The sequence below is a fragment of the Pseudopipra pipra genome, chromosome 18 (genome assembly GCF_036250125.1).
Source record: "Pseudopipra pipra isolate bDixPip1 chromosome 18, bDixPip1.hap1, whole genome shotgun sequence".
NCBI lineage: Eukaryota > Metazoa > Chordata > Aves > Passeriformes > Pipridae > Pseudopipra > Pseudopipra pipra.
In genome coordinates this window covers 11,080,245-11,097,265 of record NC_087566.1, presented here as the reverse complement: position 1 = coordinate 11,097,265, position 17,021 = coordinate 11,080,245, and the positions used below count along the sequence as shown (strand labels likewise).

The window sequence follows — 17,021 nt, the reverse complement described above, 5'->3', positions numbered from 1 at the left end:
TCACGGTGTTCTTTTACATAATTTTAATCATTTGAAATTGAAATGAAACTGAATTTCGTGACCCAAAAATGAAAGCAACTGTAGGTGTCTTGAAAGCCCCGCTGAAATCCAACGTTCATCCTGCAGGCAAGCCCGACTGCCAGTCCCATGGGAGAGGGGGTAACCCAGCACCAGGGACACATCCTGCCCCGGTGGCACCCGGGTGTCCTGAGCTCAGTGGCTGAGTGGAAATGGGTCCAAACAAAAAAAAAAAAACATGGAAAGGAAAAATCCACTGAAATTTTATCAGCCAAGTCTTGATTTAAAAAAAAAAAAAAACAACCTCCAAAAAACCCACCAAAAGGTGATTCCTGAAGAGAGACCATTAATGAGGGGATTTTTCAGTCGGCAACACCAACACACTGCGAACGTTGTGTCGGATCCGTAACGTTCACAAAGGAACTATTAAACTTCCAGCTCCACTTGGATGTTTGCCCAGAATTGTGAGTCCTTTTGAAACGTCCCACTGCGTGTTTCACTCGGCGATACTTGGCTGAGGATGATAGATTGATGTTTGCCACAAAGCTGCAGAACAAACTTGGAAAAAAAATCCTCCTGGGAATTAATTGGTATCAGAGTTCTCCTAATCAATATGCTTTCTGATATGCTTCAGGTGGATCAGTGCAGTGAAAACTGATCTTTCATTTGCACAGGTCTCTGCTAATATCCATTTATTGCAGTGCTAGGTGACACTTTCATCATGACGCTGTGGAAAACCTGGCAGGAAACAAGCTCTGAAGACCCTTAGAAATGAAAGGAGATGTTTGTCCCTGGGTTAAAAAAGCAGATACAGTTGTGGATTGCAGTGTTCTTTGGTGTCATGCTGCAATAGGAGAGCCACTGTGGAAAAGTGTGGACACTTTGAAGGTGTGGACCTTCAGAATTCAGAGCACCTTCTGGGTTTTCTGAATCTTCAGAGTTCAGATGTGTCACTTGACACCTGCTCTAAAACCAGCACAATCTTTCTGCACAGGGCAGAGAACCAGCTATAAAAGAATGACAAGGTACGAAGCCTTGAGTATATAATTTATCATTTCATGGGATCAGAGAATGGTTTGGGTTGGAAGGGAACTTAAAGATCATCAAGTTCCAGCCCCCTGCCATGGGCAGGGACACCTTCCCCTCTCCCAGGTTGCTCCAAACCCCATCCAACTTGCCCTTGAACACTTCCAGGGATGGGGCATCCACAGCTTCTCTGGGCAACCTGTGCCAGGGCCTCACCACCCTCACAGGGAAGAATTTCTTCTCAATATCTAGTTTAATCATACTCTCAGTTTAAAGCCATTACCCCTTGTCCTATCATTTGTCAATTTTGAAAGGGTATTTTCAGATTTTGGCAGGTACTTCAGCCCTCACAGTTAAAATTCAAAATATTTAAAATTAAGAAGACCTCATTTATGTAATTCCCTCCCCATGGGGAAAGCTGTCAAGGTGAGGCTGTATTTAAAATTTGTCTGGAATCCAATCACTAGGGTTCAGGCCATGTCATTCTTCTTTCAGCAGCTGTGGAACTGCCCAAGTTGGGATGTTTATCCTGCTGAACCTGCAAGTCACTGAGTAACCAAGGAACAGGAAGAGCATCCCTAAACTTGAGGCAATACCCATTTGCATTTACTGTTTCTTTCTGGGGGAAAAAAAAAAATCTTTCCTCTGCAACACGGGAGGTGCTGTAATTATCCCTCAAGAGCAGCTGTTCAGTGGTTGTTCCTAATTCCAGCAGCATCCAGGGTGGTTTAACAGATCTGCTGCTGCCATCGGATCTGAGGACGGTGATTTCTTACATGAGGATCCTCACAGAACCCCGGACTAGGACAGGTCCCTTCTCGAGACACACAGTGGGTTTAGGGCTGATCTACCCCCTGTGCTGCAGCTTCATTGGGGTTGTTTGTCTCTGCCTTGCATAATTCCAGGCTGGACTCAGTTATCACAGTAACGAATCTCACTCCAACACCTCGGGTTAAGCTCGGGTGATTAAAGGTGACTCCACCTCCCCCGAGTCATTTCTAAATGACTTATAGAACTAATAATGGCCTCATCCTTCTGTACCTTGGTACACAGCTTGTGTTCTGGAGTCTTTTATAGCTCAAATGAGCTGCTTTTGCTTATTTATGCCCCTCCTCATTCATTTTTAATGGTTAGAAGAGACTCCCCCATTCTTCTTCTGACAGCAGTGATTTAGGCAGGACTCATTATCATAACTTACATTACTAAATATCCCCATTTATGCTGGTAGACCAAGGAAAATGTGTGCAGTGCTAAATCAGAAGAGATCCCATGAGCTTGCCAAGGTGGCAGGGCTGTGTTTGAAGTGTATATTATATACAGAAAGTGCTTGTATGGGGGAAGGATCATTTACAGGAACATGGATGGGGGACAGAGTCACAGTGTTTCTGAAATACAGATTTTATGTGGAAATATCAGAGACTTACTTTCCTAATTGGCCACCCTTGAAATGTCTAGACCTGAACTGCTCAAGATACATCTTATTTTCAAAGACTTATTAGCTGTGACTTCGTAAGAGTTCCAACAGAATTACTGTAGCAGAAAAGCAGTTTCCTGTGAGGGTTTTGCTGTTATCCCATGGGAATTTAATAATGATAATGAGGTGGGGAAAGACTGTTCCAGCTATTTCTGGGAGCTGACAGTGAAATGCTGGGTACCTCTTCTGGGAGTTATGATGTACATTCCCCTTTCCCTCCCTCCCATTAGATCTTTGGATTCTATTCAGCCCAAAGCTAACACAGAGTTTATGGGACCAAAGGAATAGTCAGCCACACAAATTCATATCTCCCATAGACAGTCTCTGCAAAAGGATAATGGGAAAAGCAGTAAAATCCTTTTAGGAAAGGGATGGGGAATGTCTTCACTGGAGAACTGGATGCAGGAGGTTGATGTGATAGGGACTGTGTGTGATTTGTGAGGGGTCTTACTGCTTCTTCCCATGTTTTTCCCAGACTGGCTGAAGTCCTGCTACTAAAAGGCTTCCAAGTGGGTTTTCTTCCACAGATAATGTAGCAAACTCTGAAATAACAGAAATTAATAAACCTAATTTCTCTTGCTTGTGATCACACCCAAAGAGCATACAGAGTTTTAAAGGTCAGAGATGACTCCTTTTCAAACAACATAAACAGGCTTTTAAAGTAAACCTTAAAAAAAGGTGTCTTGGACCAGCGGTGTCCTCTCCTTTTCTGGTCAATATTTGTTTGCAAGGAACCAGCTCTGTGTTTCCCCTCCACAGCTGCAAGGCTACCAGCTGAATTTTGGGTTCAGTTTTGAGGTACCCAGTGCACAGAGCTGCACGTGGGGCTGGGGGTTGCATATTTACAGCAAGGATTTGTAGCAGGAAGCAGCAGTGGCTGAACTCAATTCCATTTTCTGACAATTGGACTGGGGGGTTGAATTCAATGCAATGCTGAGCACATCTGAAATATTCCACTCTGTGCATTTTGCAGCACTGATGATTGAACTCGACATCCAGCTTGCCAGAAGCTACGTGTTTGGTATGGACATGGTGCACTTGGAAATCTAATTCCTGATTCTGTGCTGTGCTGGCAGTAAGGGACAGACCTCTGCCCTCGGTGCCCTGGTGCACAGTGATTAGATGTGTGTGTGTGACTCAGAGGAAGCTGTCTTAGCTATTCACTGATGTAAGGGAAAGAGGTGGACCTGCAGGAGCCAAAAGAAACCCAAAGCACTTTTATAACCTACCAAGTCCATGCCCCAAAAATACCCATTCAAACCTCAGTTCCCTCAAGAGATAAAAGTACCCTGTATTGAGAGGATTTCTGGAGCATCTTGTGAAAGCTAAGTACAGCCTCCCTTAATTAATGGAAGTCAGCTCAGTGTAGTTGTGTGAAAAGCTCCAGTGACACAAAGCCCAGAAAGGCTTTAGCAAGGGAGCACAGCACCAGAAGGGTTTAATGGCATTATAATGTCCTTGAATTCCAGTGGCCACAACACAGAGGTGTATTCCAGCAGTACATTAGCAGTAAAAGAAAAATCTACTCTTTCTCTCTTGAGCCCTTGTCTGAACCTTTACCGAAAACTGGAGTTGCCATCCTTGGGATATTAAAACTCAGAGGAGGAGGAAGGGAAGAGGAGTAGATGGGTGGGAGTCACTGGATTTTGGAAACAAAACAACTTGGGTTTCCCCACAAATCACCCTCTTGCTCCAGCCCCTTTGTAGCTCCTATTGGATTTCATAATGTGTTTTATGCTCTTCTGGAATCTGTCCGTTTTTGACCAAGCTTTTGCGAGCGCACGGTGCCCTCGGTGACGGCGGGGAGCCGCGCTGGCTCAGCACAGCCCCTCTCCTGCTCGCACACCGAGGGGCTGAGCAGGGGCTCCGCTCCCGCGTTCCTGCCGGGCACGGAGGAGGGCGGGTACCCAAAAGCTGCTTCCACGAATTAACCCCGAAGGAAAGGACCCGCTTGACAGGCTGAGGACCTGAACTCCGCTGCAGGTTGAAAAGGAGACACGCGGGCTCGGAAAAGGCAGTGGCAGCCGAAGCTTCTCCGTGCTGTTCCCATCACCGTGGACACGCAGAAGCCATCGCGGGGGGGACAGCCCGAAACCCGGCAGCTGCTGAGCCGCCTGTGCCGGGGCTTCCCTCGGGTGCGGGTCTGTCCTGCGGAGCCTCAGCTGAGCCCCGTCAAACTCATCGCGCAAGATATTCGCTCTTTTCCGACGAGCAGCTTGGGAAACCACGGTGTCAAAGAGAAGGAGAAGCTCGATTTTTCTTCTTTCCCTGCATCTCTTTAGTCCTTCTCTTGTGCTGGAAGATGAATAGTTCGGATGTGTCTGCAGCAACACGGGCATGGCTAATCCGCCCGTCTATTGATGACCTGTTTCTGAATGTGCTGGCCTGATTTATGAAAATGTACTGTACTTTGCCCCATGTTTTGATGTTGCTCTGTTAGGGCTGCATGCAAACTGCAGCAGAACAGTGATGCTTATTCATTCAAGCGGTGAAGGGCTGGCTGGGAGCTGAATGAGCTCATAGTTGTTGCTGACTTCACTTACAGCAAGGGAAACAGGCACAAGTGGGTGTCCCAAGCATAGTCATTTTTTTCCTGACCATCAGTTTGTTTTATAAATAATAATCCTGAAAGCACAAGATCATGGTATTTATTTAATCATTCATGTGGTAGGTTTTTAGGGATAGATTCTTTTTTTAACTCTCTTTTTGCAGTAAACCCTGATAAAGTTGGAGCAGCCTGCCAAATTTTCTTCCTCTTGTCATTGCTTGAGCACTGATGAATTTAAAATCTGATAGTCTGATTCCCATCTCTTACTAGCATAATTCAGCAGTTATCTCTGTGGCTGGAGAGAGTCTCAGTCATGTTCAAGCCTCCCTGTGCTGAACTGCTCCTCATGTTAACAGACTAATAAAACCAGCAGCAAAATTCCACCTGTGCTGTCTGTGTGTGCTTTAAAAGCCACTGTTCAGACAGTGAAGCATTACCCTGGAGGGAGGATGTTTGGCAGGTCCCCTGCCAGCAGCCCTGGTGAAGTGCAGAGCAGGGGACATGCAGGGGAGCTCTGCTGGGGAACACGGCTCCAGTGCCTCCACACAGAGGTTTGGACTCAGCCCTGAACTCTGATTTGCAGCACAGAAGTTTACCTGTTGCCTTCAATCACTAGGAAATGTTTTCAGTCCTAGGTCTGTCACCCTTGGGGACGTTTAATTGCCTAATGTGTTAATTAGCTGAGATTCACCAATGTAGGTGTTGGCAGCTGGAACTAGAGGTGGTGAGGAAATCACACAAAGCTGTTACCTGTTACCCATGTGCTGCTCAAGAAAATCCTTGTCTTCAGACCATTCACTTGTGCCTCTGGGCCAGCCTGCAGAGCACGAGGGCAAGTGCAGGACCTCAGGGCAATCAGCTCCTGGGCTGAGTGTGACCTTGGGGCCGCTCTCTCTTCAGCTTTATCTGTTGCTTCTCCGGTGGAAATCAGCATTTTGAGGCTCTGCCCAGTTTCTCTTCTCACTGGTGTCTCAGGGGAAAGAGGAAAGGCAGAAAGCAGCAGACAAAGCTTATTAGCACGTAGGAGAGTTGTCTGGTGTGAGAACAGCACTTAAAATACAAGAAGGCAACAGGGATAAGCACAGTGCCAGCAAGGAGCAGATGATTTCCACTTACAGAAGCAAGGTGGGAGAAGGAGCAGATGTACCAGGCACTGCCTGAAGGTCTCCTCACTTCCTGCCTGTCGGACAGGCTATTAGACATTGCAGGTAGGAAGGATGATGTAGTTCTTGCCCTGAAAATATCACACTCACATTATTGTGCTTTCTGTGAGGACTCAAGAACAATGTCTGCTCTGCTGCTGCTGCCCAGACATGCTGCTCCCAGAAGGGGACTGTGCTCATGCCTCCAGCCTTCCCTGTAGCCATTTCTGCAGCCTCACATGGAGCTTCTCCCGGAGTTTTGCCAAGTCTCATCTTCTCAGCCCAGGCCAGTTTGGATCAGCACTGTGATGGAGTGGATGTAACACCAGTGCCAGAGGCCCCAGCTGGGGGCCTGCTGTGAGGTCTTTCCCTTGGGTTTTGTACCCCCATGTTTTGAGGCTTTTTTGGCAGCAGCTGCGTTGTCTTGCTGTGCAGCACAACGAGATTGGATCCTGACAGGAGCTGTTAAGAGCTGGTGTAAAACAGGCAAAGATGAGACTATCCTGAAAAACATAAATCTGCCTGTAAACAAACTCCTTACTTTCCTGCTGAAACCAACAGCAACTATAGGATTTTGACCTTAAAACAGAAAAGAGAGACATTGCAAGAGCCACGATAACCTTTTCTGGTACATTACCTAGGCTCAGACAAGCAAGGATGGAAATGGATTTGCTATGAATCTGTCTGTGAGGGGGTTGTTGTTGTTTAAAGATAATAATATTAGAAATGCAAATTATCCTAAAAAAGATGGTGATATTTAAATACGATTTAAATTCATTTAGCATTCAAACAGAAAAGTAGAAAATGGCATTAAATTCAGATGAGGATGAGGCTATACATTCTGGAGTGACAAATATTAAATACATGGATGGAATGGAATAGAAGGCCTGGCTGGTAATGGATTGTGAAAAGTGTTCAGGGTTTTAATAGATCATTCCTTCAGATCATCAGCACGGTAAAGTGGTAGTTAATAAATTATTTGGTGTGTACATTTATTCATATATTTTAACTAACTGTAATGAACAGGTCCTGTCAGCTCACCTAGATCCTCGCAATAGCTGCGAAGTCGCTTGAGTGAGATTTACTAACTCTCTGCAATATTGATGTCCAGAGCTGCAGGTCATAAATAAAGAGACATCAGGACTAGCTTGAGCTTCTGCTCAAGTGTTGTGTAAGGCCTCTGTCAGGTTTGCAGCAGGGATGAGGCTCTTCCCTGTGATTAGTTTTTAGTTGTGACCACCCCATGCCCTGGTGCCTGCAATGGGACTCTTGAAAAACCCTCTCTCCTAGTTTGGGGTCAACTAGAGAAATTTGTCCCTTGCTCAGCTCCCTGTACCTGTTCCTCCCCACAGATATTTTGTATTCCTTGGGCTGCACACAAGGTAGAGCAGGAGAACTGGAGAGTCTGACTGAGCTTTGGGGAAAGGAGAAGGATCCTCTCACAGCCATTATACTGGGACTATCCTACTGTTGGAGTGGGAATTAAGGACCCAAAAGCTGTTCTTTTATCTTAAATTGTACTGGAAATGTTTATAGCAGAAGAGCCCAACCTGTTCAAATGATGCTGAATTATACAGGCTATTAAGGGCATACCAGGCACCTTTCTTGTTATTCCTAATTGTCCTCTGAACTTGGAGCTTGTTTAAATCTAGATCCTTTCTCTTCTTCCCACCCACTTTCCCAGCATGTGGTGTACTTTATAATTTGTGAAGGGACTCATTAATTTTTTTTCTTTCTTTCTCCTTTTTTTCAGGTTTCTGACAGATGTGACTATGTCTTTGTCAATGGGAAGGAAATGAAAGGCAAAGTGAATGTCATAGTTAATTTTACTTACCAGCATCTGAGTGCCCCTTTAGAAATGACAGTCTGGGTTCCTCGTCTCCCGCTGCAGATAGAGGTCTCTGACACAGAACTAAATCAGATCAAGGGGTGGAGAGTCCCCATCATCTCTAATAAGAGGTAGGTTTTCATTAGAGGATGTTCATTCTGGGCTGTGCACTTGCCAGAGACCTGTCAGGGCCAGTGGATCTGAACATGCTCATTTGGCCTTAATGCAATTCTGCTGTAAATTTGAAGGTCACCAGACATTTATTCAATAGGCTCCTGCACTGGACTTATAAGGGAAATGGAAACTGCAGGTTGCAGGTCCTGTATTGGAAATCAATTCCCTTTTATAGTGCTAATGACTGAGGTGGGAAGAGCCAATTGGTCAAGTTAGGTGGGATCAGGCTTGAGGCAGCAAGAAGACATCAGCAAGAACCAGCTCTGGCAAGGGTGGTCAGTCTGCAGCCTCTTCCCAGGTCCTGGCAGCTAATGCATTCATTGTTAGTGGTCACAATTAGCACATACCTGTTTCATATCACTGTAGGGTGCAGTGGCACTGGTCAGTGTCCCAAAGTCAGGACACTCTTACATGAGGGCTTTAAGATATTGTCTGTACCCACAGGTCGGTGGCATGTGAGTGACAGAGGATGGATATAGGCAGCTCAGAACTGGTTGCAACTGTTGTCAGTGCTATTAAGAACAAGAAGAACAAATTGATAAAGGAGGTACTTGGTATTCCCAGCAGCCTATAAAGACATTTTTTACCGGGTTCCTGTTAGTGTCACAGCAAAGAGATTTTGGTGGAGATGTGATTTCAACCTGAACACCGCACAGAGAGGGATGTGTGTGCAGGTGCAGAGGAGATTTCCATGGAAACACACTGATGTTTACGGGAAGATCCAGAAAGAAAAGTGTGAAGGTCCTGAAAGTAAGGACTTGACATAGAAAACAATGGGAGATATTTGGAGAGGACAAGGTGGCAGGGAAGCTAGCAGGGCAGTTGGTGATTTCAGCTGCTGTTTCAGAGGTCTAGGCAGCCTGGAGGTCTCAGTTATGAACAAGGAAAACAGGATAAAGCTGGGGGAACCTGACAGATTTCAGAAAGCACTGATGGATGCAACCTGGTCCAGCAGCCAGGCTGCAAACTTATATCAGCAATAGCTCTCCTCTTCCAAACTCTCCCAACAGCAGTTTAAACTAATTTCTTATTCTTGGTGTCCTCCCAGACCAGCCAGAGACAGTGATGATGAGGAGGAGGACGAGCGGAAGGGCAGGGGCTGTGCCCTGCAGTACCAGCACGCCCTGGTGAGAGTCCTCACCCAGTTTGTGGCTGAAGCCTCGGACCCCGGTGGGCAGACGAGCTTCTTGCTGGGCTCTGACTGGCAGATTGACATCACTGACCTGGTGAGGGACTTCATGCAGGTGGAGGAGCCAAGAATCGCCAAGCTGCAGGACGGGCAGGTTCTGGTTGGGCTGGAGCTTGGAATGACAACCATTCAGGTAGGGAAAATGAATCACTTGTTCCTTTTCCTCCCATAACCCACCACCTTGGGAGCTGAGGTGCTGAAGAGGTGGTACAGCATTAACAACAGAAACTGGAGCCACGAATTATTGAATGGGACAGAATTGCAGCAAGGACTGGAAGACACAGAAGAGATGATTTTTCTCTTCTTATTTTGTGCCCCACAGTAAAGTAGATGGCAGTTTTATTTGATTTGGTCAAACCTGTATATTCAGAGGCTTTTTCTGATTATTTTTGTGTGAGGCTGTTTTTGAACCTGGAGCCAGTGTGTAGGTTACCACAAGGCATGCAGCTGGTGGAACAGCTCAGTCTTCTCAAAGCCTACATTGACAGAGCAAATGAAAAAGTGCTGGTTGAGGAACTGAGACTGGAATATCAATCCAAATATTAATTAAAAGAAAAGGAAAAGGAGAAAGGGGGAGAGGGATTAATTTAGTGATAATACAAAGAAGAAAACATGTTAAGAAACATTGGAACATGGAAAAAAATGTAGCTCTCCAGACATGCTCATCATCCCAAACTGTCAAAGCAGAAAACAACCATCACACCTGTTGATAACAAGGTCATCAGGGCTGGAGAAATGGGATTTGAGATTTCTGGCTTTCTGTAAAGTCTCTAAAGATTTTCTGAAAGACTTTCCAGAGCTCTGGGACTTGCAGTGCTCCAACAAATACACATAAAACTGTGGAAAGAAAAATTCAAAGGAAAAAAGCTGAGAGCAAGTTATATTTAAAGAATACCTCTTATAAGCTGCTTCCAAAATGCTCTGTACCCTATATGGATCATTAAATTCAACTTGCTTGCTAATGAGCATCTCTGGATGTCATGTATCACTGCACTGACCTCTGTGCATATTTTCTTAACCAAAACAAATTTCCCCTATCAACTTTGTATACAGTAACATGAGTGGCTATTGTAGCAACAAATTAACCTTTTTTTCCATAGGATAGAAATAAATGCCATTTGTTGAATAGATTTTATTTAAACCTACGGATTGCATTATATTTATGCCACCTAAAAATGTGATCAATAATAAAATACTTGCATTTCACATAAAGATTACATTTACAAGTAGTTAATACATGTGAAGCAGAGTTAATACATGTGACAGAGGTGAATGGCATAGCTGATCACAATTACACTGGTAAAAGCTTATAAGCCCCTTATTATTGCAGAAGAGTTATAAAATGTGACTAGCTGTTCTTAATCATATTTTAATAGTGTCTGTCTGCTGTGAGGGATTCTTCCCATTACCATAAACATCCCTTATCTGTATTACAGGAGCTGTAATATCTGTGCAGATATTTCACTTGGTGCTGTGCAGAATGGCTGTTGCTAACTTCAGTTTTTCTTTTCAGATATTGTCCCCCCTTTCAGATGCCATCTTGGCTGAGAAGACAGTGACAGTTCTGGATGAGAAGGTGACAATAACTGACCTGGGAGTGCAGCTGGTGACTGGACTGTCACTCTCTCTGCAGCTCAGCCCAGGAAGCAACAAGGCCATCTTTGCTACAGCAGTGGCACAAGAGCTGCTCCAGTCCCCAAAGCAGGTACTGTTGCCCACCAGTGTTGTGTTGTGGGAGGACACCACCCTGAGTCACCACATCTGACATTACAAGCTCATGGAATCAAGCAGATTTTTATTAATAGTGTGCTAATGAAACATTTTGCTTATGGAGACTTTTCTGAAGGCCACCGAATGCCCCAACAGAAAAATAAATATCTCACAGGAATGGCACTGTGTTTAAACAACCCAAACACCCCATCTGTCATGGCTGCATCCCATAAATAACACAGGCAACTCAGTGATGTTTCATAATTAAGCAACAGCAAACCCCTTACAAACACACACATGCCCTTTCTGTCCCATCCAGCACTTAATACATCACAGGACATATTGCCAAGTTCAACCTCCCACCACAGGTACCCAAATCAACCCTTTAATTCCATCTTGAAATGAGAAAGTGTTTTGCATTATGCCAAACGCTTCTTCTTTTAGTTACTTTCTGTGAGCACTTTGAGAAGTCAGGGAACATCCCTTTCATTCTGATTCATTACTAGAATATGAATCAGCATCACTGACTCATTTCCTGATTTATGATTTCATAAACCATTTTTTTCCCCTTATTATTCTTAGTTCCTGTGTTAGGGAACCAGCAGTTACCAAGGGCTTTTGGACCTTGCCATGTCCCCATCAGTGCCTGCTTCGTGTTTGTCCTTGTGCTTCTGTATATATTTGAAATTTAAACATTTTTCCAACCCAAATCCATCAGTCTGGGACTTACATCAAGGATGCACCGGCTCTTAACACTTGAACATGTTCTGAGCTTTAAAGGTAAATGATCATGACATGCACGTTTGAAGTCTGGCCAGCTGTTGAGATGCTTTAATTCATCATGGAGTCTTATCCTTGGGATGCAGGATGAGAAATAATGCAGGACTGCTGCCTTTATAGGGTGATAAACATCAGGCTCCCACAGTCTTCCAGGAGTTAGGAAATCGATGCCAGGCAGCTGGAAATAAGGCCAGTGAGCTGTCCATTGCTGACATGGGGAGTTAAACAAACTGCCTTGAAATCAGCCCAAAAGCGGGGATTGATGGCATTTATTGCCACTCTGCTCCCCAGCACTGGCATTTCAGTTCCCAGAAATGGGGTCTGGACGGGTCCCTCTCTGGATGCAGGGGCACAGTCAGAGCAGCATTGGATCAGTATTCAGCCAGTGAGGAAGGTGTGTGTCCTCCACCCTTCAAGGGTTGACTCTCTTTAGAAAGGCATCTGATTCCCTCCATTGCTCAGGCCATGATTTTCAGAGCCCAGTCCCTATAAGCAAAGCAATGCAAAATTAATAAATGGTTATGCAGGTTTAAGCAACACAGTGGGAGGATGAGAGTTGATGACACAAATTCCATGCGGCCTTCAAGAAACATCCAAAGATTAATAAACACAAAGCAGGGATTTATGGCAGTGTCAGCAAAGTCTTAGGGCTCTGTCCTGAAATAGAGACAGAAGCAAATCTCCCATTGAAGCAGGGGGAGTTTTGTGGCTGGAAGGATTTCGGAATCAGGCCAGTAGATTATGCATGGTACAATCCCAAAGGACTGGAAGCTTATTCTCCGTGCTATGAACAGGTGAATGACTTTGTGCTGGGAACAATTTCAAAGATAATCATATATATTTATTCTCTATGCATGTGTGGAGTTAGAATGTAAATACTGTCTGTTTGAAAAACTGCTTATTTAAAGGAACAGGACTTTTATTACAGCTTCTGCAAGTTAATCTGTTGGTTGGGTGTCTGTCTCAGACTCTCAGAGCAGGGTGATCCCAACTCTCAAGGGACAAAAGCTCATCTCATTTCAGACACTAAAGAATCTACTGATCAAGCCAGGAGTCTGTCTGGTGTGGATTTTCCAGTGTCTAATAAGGTGCAAATATTGCAACCAAACCAGGGCAAGTCAGGCCATCAGAAACAGGAAAAAGATTCCGGGAAAGCACCTTGAATTTTGTCTGTAAATGACCAATGTGCGAATGCAAAGATTTTTTCAGGGAGCACTGCAGTTTTCAATAGCCATTTGAGAGTCCTTAGAGGACCTGATTTTCAGCAATGGGTGAGCACGTTTTCAGAAAGGTTTCAAGTTAGAAACCAAAAGTGAAGGTTCCCAGGAGTGCTGCACCATCGGGCACATTCTGTTACAGAATTAGTACTCAGGTCAAATTCATCTACATTCAGCAAGCCTCCATGCACTCTGAAGTACACAATCTGCATTGCTGTGACACAAGATTAAACTTTATTATTGTCTTGCTTTTAATTACTAACAAGTGTGAAAATTACCCTGGCCATTTCCTGAAGAAGCAACTGATTGGTTTACTTTGCTTGTACAATCCGCTAATTTAATTTGAGAGACAAAAATCAAGGAGTGAAGGTGTGGAGCCACTATGGACCTGCTTGCTGTATTAGGTGTTTTTTAATGCGTGTTGAAAATAATAAGAGGAGACTTTGTATTTTAAGCAGTTTAGAAATAATGTAATTTTTTTTTCATTTAAATATACAACAGTAAATGATCTCAGTCACTGGTAATGCTTTCTGACATGCAATTTATTACGGTGCTGAAGTAGATTCTGCAGAGCCCAGGGGATACAGCTCCTTTAAGCACCTTTGTGGAAACAAATCTTATTATCAATGAGTGTTTTAGACTAGTATTTCTCTTCACATCTTGGCAGGATATTAATTTTATTGCTCTCCCTATTTATTTCTTTTCTGGTTACAAATGGTATATGGATCTTGTGAGGAGAAGGGAATAGACCGGGACAGACCGTATTTCCCTCGATGTTTATTCTCAGTGTATGTGTATTTGTTTTATATACTACAGGAAGCAGCCATCAGCTGCTGGATCCAGTTCAGTGACGGATCTGTCATGCCCCTGGATATTTATGACCCCAAAGACTTCTCCTTGTCAGCCACATCGCTGGATGAGAAGGTGGTCTCCATTCACCACGACCCCAAATTCAGGTGGCCTGTGATTGCTGCTGAGACAGAAGGCCAGGGGACGCTGGTGAAGGTGGAGATGGTGATCAGTGAGTCATGCCAGAAATCCAAAAGGAAGAGCATCCTAGCTGTTGGAAGTGGTAGCATTAAAGTCAAGTTTGGGCAGGGAGATGCCAACCCCAACATCAGTGACAGTAAACACAGGGGTGCTGGTGTCCACCTGGAAAACCACGCCAGTGACCGGCGCCAGAAAAACACGTGGCAGGAAAGAGCCGGGGGGGATGGTCACTATTACAGCTCCTCCATGGGCCACGAGCAGGGCAGGGGAACCACCACCCAGAGGTCTATTCTAAGCAGAAAAGAAGACAGAGAAAGCCTCCTGGATGATGACAGTCAGAACATGCCGATAGACTTCACGAGCTTCCCTGCACAGGTGGATCTGCCCAGAAACAACGGAGACTTGGAAGAGAATGACCTGGTGCAGTCCCCCAGGGGACTCAGCGACCTGGAGATAGGGATGTATGCTCTCCTGGGAGTCTTCTGCCTGGCAATTCTGGTCTTCCTTATCAATTGTGTCACTTTTGCTTTGAAGTACAGGAACAAACAAGTTCCCTTTGAAGAGCAGGAAGGCATGAGCCACTCTCATGACTGGGTTGGGCTGAGCAACAGGACAGAACTTCTGGAGAATCACATAAATTTCTCATCCCAACAAGAAGAACATATCACAGCCATTGACAGAGGAGTGGACTATGAAGAGAGTAAATATCTTCTCAACACAAATGCCACCAAAAACATCAATGGACAATCTTTCAGGTCTACTGAGACCACATTCACTGAAGGGAAAGAACAGAAAAGTGAACCAACTACTTCTCCTACCTCTAAGAGGAAACGGGTTAAATTCACCACCTTTACCACCATCTCCTCTGATGATGGGTGTCCAACTGTCAACTCAATCTTGATGAGTAATGAGGATGACATTAAATGGGTCTGCCAGGATATGGACCTGGGGGAATGCAAAGAACTTAAAAACTATATGGAGAGGTTACACGAAAATGCGTAATGAGACACAAAAGACTTTTTTGTTTGGTTTGTTCGTTTGTTTGTTTTTCACTCACCTTCTGCCTTTAATTTTGGGTAGTGGGGCAAAATGTTGTATAGCTAACAAGAATCCACTGGTGGATAATAACTCAATGGAGCCCCAAGAAGCCACCCAAAAGCAGCTGGGAGAGCAGAGATCCTGGACAGCTCTTAAAATTCAAATCTTCTTTGTGCTCAGAGATGGAAGTGAGAGATGTGTGTGTTTTTTTGATACATGGTAACACGAGAAAAAACCTTAGCGAAATAATATGGTTTCATTCTCTGAGCTTTCCCAGGAAATCAATAAATATAACAAACTCCAGTGCAGTTTGGATATTACAAAGTTCACACAGCTCTACTGTTCAATATTGCAAGCTTTGGTTAAAAGCAAAATATTGGTCTCAGAATAAATAGATCCACGAAAGAGCGTGTCATCCAAGCCACGTGCAGAGAATATCCATCCAAGACATTAATTTAAAGCTGACAAAAACCAACAGTGTGAGCAAAGCAGCTCCCAGAGCTGAAGAGTCATGAGTTTCCAAAGAATCTGGAGGGGGAAAAGGAGTAACTGGGCTGTTTAACAACCAGCATGTTTGCCTCCCAAGCACTGAGAATGGATACACATATACAGTTAAAACTGAAACTCTCTTTTTAAGTAGATGCCAAGGTAATAAACTTTGTCAGCCAATTTTCAGTATTTCCTAATTTGTAAAATAGGAGAAGATATAATCTATACTCAGAATATCGCTCATATTAAGGAAGGTCTGTTTTGGAAAGTTTGAGAGAACGAGCTATTTTTAAAAAGCCCACTTTCTTTGATTGCCCTGTTTCGAATTTGTATTCCCAGCCATTTCCCTGGAGCGTTCCCCATCTGGTATCCTGAGGGCACTTCCCAGCATCAGTCACCTTTGGAAGCATGTGGTTCCTTCCTTCCCCTCCAGGCACACTCCCTCCTCCACGGTGTGCTCTTGCCAAGCACAGACCTTGTTGGTACCACACTGGTACTTGCTTTACATGCTGTCATTTACCAAAGCTGGCCACTCTCTCTCTGGGTAAGTGTGACTTGTGCTGAACTCAGCACCAGCAGCAGCTGCCTCTTTGTCCGTCCCCTCCCCTGGGGGAGGTCGGGTTGTTCAGTTCCTTCTGCTCCTGCCTCTTTAGCCCCCTGCTCAGCACGTTTAGAGGGCACTCGGAGGTCACAGGAGGGAGCTGCACATTCAACGTTGAAGCCTGAACAGCTACACTCAGTAGATAACATTTGTTTCTCCCAGAGGTGATGATTATCTTTTGTTTTCTTCTGATAAGGATGTACATAGGATAGGATTTCAGTGATTACCCTTCCAATCCGATGTGCCCTCCAGCCCTAAAACCATGACATTTTTTGTGAGGTCCAAAAGCAGTCTCCAATGGCCAGCGGCAAAGTGCCAAAGCACTAACTAAAATCCAGCTTATATTTCAAGTTTTCCTTTATTTTCCAGAGTAAATCCTTGCCCTCCTTTTGTTATTAAGTCTCTTCCCATCATTGAATCTAGGTTGCTCAGTTTAATACACACCCGCCCTCCCACAAACACTTAGATTGGATCCCTCTATATTTAGAATGTACTGTAGATTGTAAGAATGTAATATATATATTTATAAACATGCCAACTGTGAATAAAATTTGCATTTTAGTGGCTTCATCTTTTTTTCCTACTCTGAACGCCTCTTTCCTTTCACTGTCAGAAGGTTTACCCTAAAAGAGGCTGGCAGCAATATGGGGACGTGTCCTTTGATGAATCCTTGAAGGCTCATGGCACAATCTAGTCACCAAGTTTTACATTGTGCAGTGTTGGGGGAGAACATGCAACATCAACAGCATGTTATGCTACAAATGTGTTTGCACCAAGCCACCCTTCCAAGGTTTGAA

The 17,021-nt window shown here is 44.4% G+C and overlaps 1 protein-coding gene across 1 annotated transcript in view; it reads left to right on the top strand.

Annotated features, from left to right (window-relative positions):
• The window catches only part of TMEM132D (transmembrane protein 132D), a 228,068-nt gene extending 211,274 nt beyond the window's left edge, over positions 1–16,794 (top strand). The window contains exons 6-9 of the mRNA XM_064675205.1: positions 7,962–8,167; positions 9,259–9,532; positions 10,913–11,104; positions 13,923–16,794. Coding sequence (XP_064531275.1) covers positions 7,962–8,167; positions 9,259–9,532; positions 10,913–11,104; positions 13,923–15,098 — 1,848 coding nt within the window. The 3' untranslated portion in view covers positions 15,099–16,794. The remainder of the gene's footprint in view (positions 1–7,961; positions 8,168–9,258; positions 9,533–10,912; positions 11,105–13,922) is intronic.
• The last annotated feature ends 227 nt before the right edge of the window (positions 16,795–17,021 follow it).